At 63.3% G+C, this 4,092-nt stretch overlaps 1 protein-coding gene across 1 annotated transcript; it reads right to left on the bottom strand.

Moving 5' to 3' along the window:
- Positions 1 to 2,057: 2,057 nt before the first annotated feature.
- Positions 2,058 to 3,510, bottom strand: LY6L (lymphocyte antigen 6 family member L). Its single transcript, XM_060035331.1, has 3 exons — positions 3,438 to 3,510; positions 3,163 to 3,279; positions 2,058 to 2,284 (listed from the first exon to the last, which is right to left on the bottom strand). Exons 1-3 carry the CDS (start codon positions 3,508 to 3,510, stop codon positions 2,058 to 2,060), a joined length of 417 nt encoding a protein of 138 aa, XP_059891314.1.
- Positions 3,511 to 4,092: the final 582 nt, after the last annotated feature.

Genomic DNA, 4,092 nt, shown 5'->3' with positions numbered 1-4,092 from the left:
TGCCCAGGAAGGATGTGACCCGCCACCGTCTTAGGTCAGAGCGGCTTGGGGAAGCTGAATGGCTGAGGGCAGGCTCCATCTTTTTCTCACCTCACATGCTCAGCCCTCATGAAGCATCTATTCCCTGCTCAAGAATACCGTTCTCATTCGGTTGTCAATCATCTTCATCTTTCCTTCACTCATTCTTTACTCATTTCTCCATTCATTCAGCAAAGTTTCTGATTTCTAGCCGAGAGGTTTCCCAGAAGGGCCTACAATCCTGGGTCCCCTGTCCAGAGGAGGGACCAGGATGCCCGGCTCCAAAGGTGGTCATCTTCATGGAGAGGGAAGCAGAGAGCGGCTGGTACGGCAGTCATGGGGAGACAGGGTGTGGTGTTCCCTGACCCGGATCACACACACGTATTTCCTAGGAGAATGCAGCTTGGAGAGAAGACCGTGGCCCTACCGGGTGATTGTTTCCCCTCTGCACTGGCCTTGTGGACTGGCCTCGACTCAGGAAGTCAGAGATTCCTGATGCCTCAATGGGCCAGGAACCTCGTGTGGGGAGTCGGAAGCAGTAGCTGGTGACCAGCCTGCTTGGCCAGCCTAGGGGTTTAAATTCAGCATGAAAAGTCACAACTGCATTGAGGGGGAGTGAGGTCCCACTTCAAGCTGGGCCTTCTGGGCCTCTCATCCAGAGAGCTCCTGGCCACTCCATCGGTCTCCTTGGCACAGAGTGGAGCCTAGCCCAGGACTGGGAATGCATGAAGGCCCCGGAGCACGAGGGGCGGCCAGGCCCCTGGTCCACGGGGGAAATCACCAGGAGTTGGAGATTGGGGTCAGGTGTGCGATGGGGGAGGCAGGTGTAAGGACCCAGAGCTGGGCAGACGCCGGGGGGCGTGCAGACCCTGGGCGGAGGGGTGTGCAGACCTTGGCGGGGGGAGGTGTGCAGACTCCGGGGTGGGGTAAGCCTGAGGAACCAGGACTGGGGGCCAGGTGTGTGGACCCAGCGTCCTCTGGGCTCTGGGGACCTGCTGCCTGCTGACGCTGCCCCCGCCCACAGATTCCTGGCTGCTGTCCTCTAGCTCTCTGACCTCCAGGATGTCTCCCTGGATGTTCCCCTGGATGTCTCTATGAGCTTGTCATGAGTTCCACTTGTCCCAACCTGCTCCTCCCCTGTGCCCCTCTCCTGGGTGACCCTCCCCCAAGCCAGGCATGGGGCCATCCTGGGCACCTCCAGGCCTTCCATCAGCCCCTACTCTCTCCAGCACCCCTGTGCACCAAACATGGTTCCCATCCACCCCACCGCCCAGCATCTCTCCACCCCACTCTCCTAGGCGGGCACCACTGACCCCTGCCATGTGCCCCAGACTCCGAGCCTCCACCCCACCATTGGCCAGCTGGCCCTCCTGAGGACCCGACCCTGAGCCTGTGACTCCTGCTTGCCCAGTGCTGGTCCTGTCCCCAGCTTGGTTGGCTGTAGCCCAGAGGGACAGTTTTGTCCACCATTCCAACCACGGCCAGCGCACAACCACAGAGTCTGCTGAGAGCAGGCCAGAGGGCTGTAGTCTGGGCCCAATGGGTAGAGACGAGGAAGAAGCAAGAGGGGGTGTGGTCAAGCAACGACTTTATTGTCTCTGGAAGGAGTGCAGGTCGTGGTCCCACTGCAGGACTCTGCCTGGGCCCGGGACAGAGGTGGCGAGAACAGCAGACGTGGGGGGGCCGAGACCACAGAGCCAGTCAGAGCCAGAGCCAGGGCTGAGCCACCCTCTGGCCTTGCCGGGCTCTTCTTGCCCAGCACAGGGACCTGGCGCTTCTGTTCAGAGCAGGGGCTGTTACCCCAAACTGAGAAATGCCCATCGCATGCCCCCATCCCTGACCCCACGGAGTGGGGCTACAGTCCCAGGCTGTGTGAGCGAAGGACCCCTGCTGGGGACGGGAGAGGCGGCCGGGCCCAGGGCGAGGCGATGGCGCTGCCCACCGTCTCAGGGGTGAATGTCCCACCCACGGTCTTGAGAGCGATGGGGGCAGATAGAGGTGGGAGGACAGCGTGGGCTTTGGGGCCGAGGGGAATGTGCTCACAGCAGGACCCAGAGGAGGCCAAGGCCCACCTGGAGCAGGAGCGCCCTTGGAAGGGCCCCGGGAGCCTCCTGCGGGGGGCGTGCCCTGTTGCAGAGAGATCTGGAACAGCAGTGCCTGGTGATCTTGCCGTGCACCCCGGGGCCCGACGACCATTCAGACTTCATGTTGGTGTTGGGACACCTGGGAGCACAGCGCCTGCTGAGCGAAATTCTCAGGCGAGATCCTGCAGAAAAGAGGAGACAGCGCTCAGGAAGAGAGGGGGAGCCTGGGGAGGGGTGCTTTCCCGTGGGCAGGGAAGGCCAGAACCAAACCTCGGGTCAGAGAACTGTTGGTCTTGGAACATCTACAGATACCTTCTCCTGATCCTTTCACAGGCCAGGCCCTGCACAGTGGGAGCACAGCTGCCCAGGGTCACCTTCAAGGTCACAGCAAAGACAGGGTTCAGGACTGCTGGCCCTGGCCGGGGCTCCTCCCTGAAACCACACGTGGCCTGGAAACCCGGGTAGCCAGGGGCCTGGGAGTCCCGGGGAGACGGGGGAAGCAGGGCAGAGAGAGAAACGATGGTGACCAGAGGCCTTGCTGCACCCGGCCTGGGCTCCCGCCCACCCCTCCCTCCTTCACTTAGAGACGCGCAGAGACCTCTGCACGAAGCACCGGAGGGAACAGAACACGCGAAACAACCCAAGCTACGGAAGAAAAGATACCCTCGGGTGGAGTCCGCCTTCCCTGTGTCCTGCTGTGCTGTGCTGTGCTGTGTTGCTGCGTCTGCTGTGTGCACGGCACTCACTACACTGAACCTTGTTGTATTTGCATCATATGACAGCTGTATGCTTTGCATTACATCGTGTCATAGGCTGCTCAGGGCGCTTGGTTTAGGATAACCGAAAAGAAGGAAAGAGACCAGCCAGCCTCCTCTGGAAGCCCCCAGGGCTCAGTCTTGAGCGGCTGCCTCTTCTTCCCCTGCTCAGGACCGGGATCTGGCAAAGGTCGGCGCAGGCGAGGGGGCCCCTGAAGGGAGCCTTCCTCAGCTCCCCGCAGAGACCCCGAAGGATCCAGCGCAGAGCCCCCGACAGGCCCCTTCAGCGCTGGCCAGGGACTCACTCAGGGTGATGATCACCGTGTGGGAGACGCAGACCCGGTCGGCGGAGGCGCACGCGGCGGGCTTGCAAAACTCCCAGCTCGTGGCTTTGAAGCACTGGTAGCAGCTCAGGTTCTCACCTGTGGGGCAGCAGCAGGCCGCGGTGGGGCAGCAGCAGGCCGCGGTGGAGCGCGCTGCGCACCTGCCCGGCGGCGCAAAGGGCTTCCGCTGCCTAGAGATGCGCCCGCTGCGCCCCGGAGCTCCCGCAGCCCCCCGCAGCCCAGAGGGCTGCCCTTACCTGGCTCTGTGGCTTCTTCAGCACAGCCCAAAGACACCAGCAGAGCCCACAGGACTGGAACCGGCACCCCCATGACGCCAGACGGCTCAGCCTGCAGGAGGGCGGGAGAGGGACGGTGGAGCAGAGACGGAGGCTTTGTGCGGACCTCCCCCCGTCGCACCGCCCATCCCCTCGGTCTCTCCGCCCTGGACCCTCCTCATTCGAGGCCTCTCAGACCCTGGTTCTCGCGTTGCCCCTCTCGCAGCCCGAGGACTCCTGAACCTTCCCTCCCCTGCTTCAGGGAGCGCGGCCCTCTGGGGAGGGTCAGCTGACGGAGGGCCGGCTGTGGAGGCCTGTCAGCCCCTGCTCGCAGCTCGGGCTCTTGGGAGGGTCTCCTGGGGTCCGTGAGGATGGCCGCTTCGTGCTGGAGCAGAAGGCGGGCAGGGAGCGCTTCTCCCCTGTGCGTGCATCCCCTCCGCCAGGCGGGCAGGGAGCGCGTCTCCCCTGCGGGCATCCCCTCCGCCAGTCTCCACCTCGCGCCAGCTCTGCTGCATCCTTCTCTTCCTGTAACAACCCCCTGCGGAACAGGGCCCGGTTCACACCTTGGGGACACAGGACCACACTGAGTCCCTGCCTCGGAGGCTCAGGAGAGCTGAAACTTCCCGCAGGTGTGGTG

This window comes from Delphinus delphis, chromosome 17 (assembly GCF_949987515.2).
Source record: "Delphinus delphis chromosome 17, mDelDel1.2, whole genome shotgun sequence".
Lineage (NCBI taxonomy): Eukaryota > Metazoa > Chordata > Mammalia > Artiodactyla > Delphinidae > Delphinus > Delphinus delphis.
This window is presented reverse-complemented; position numbering and strand designations above follow the sequence as displayed.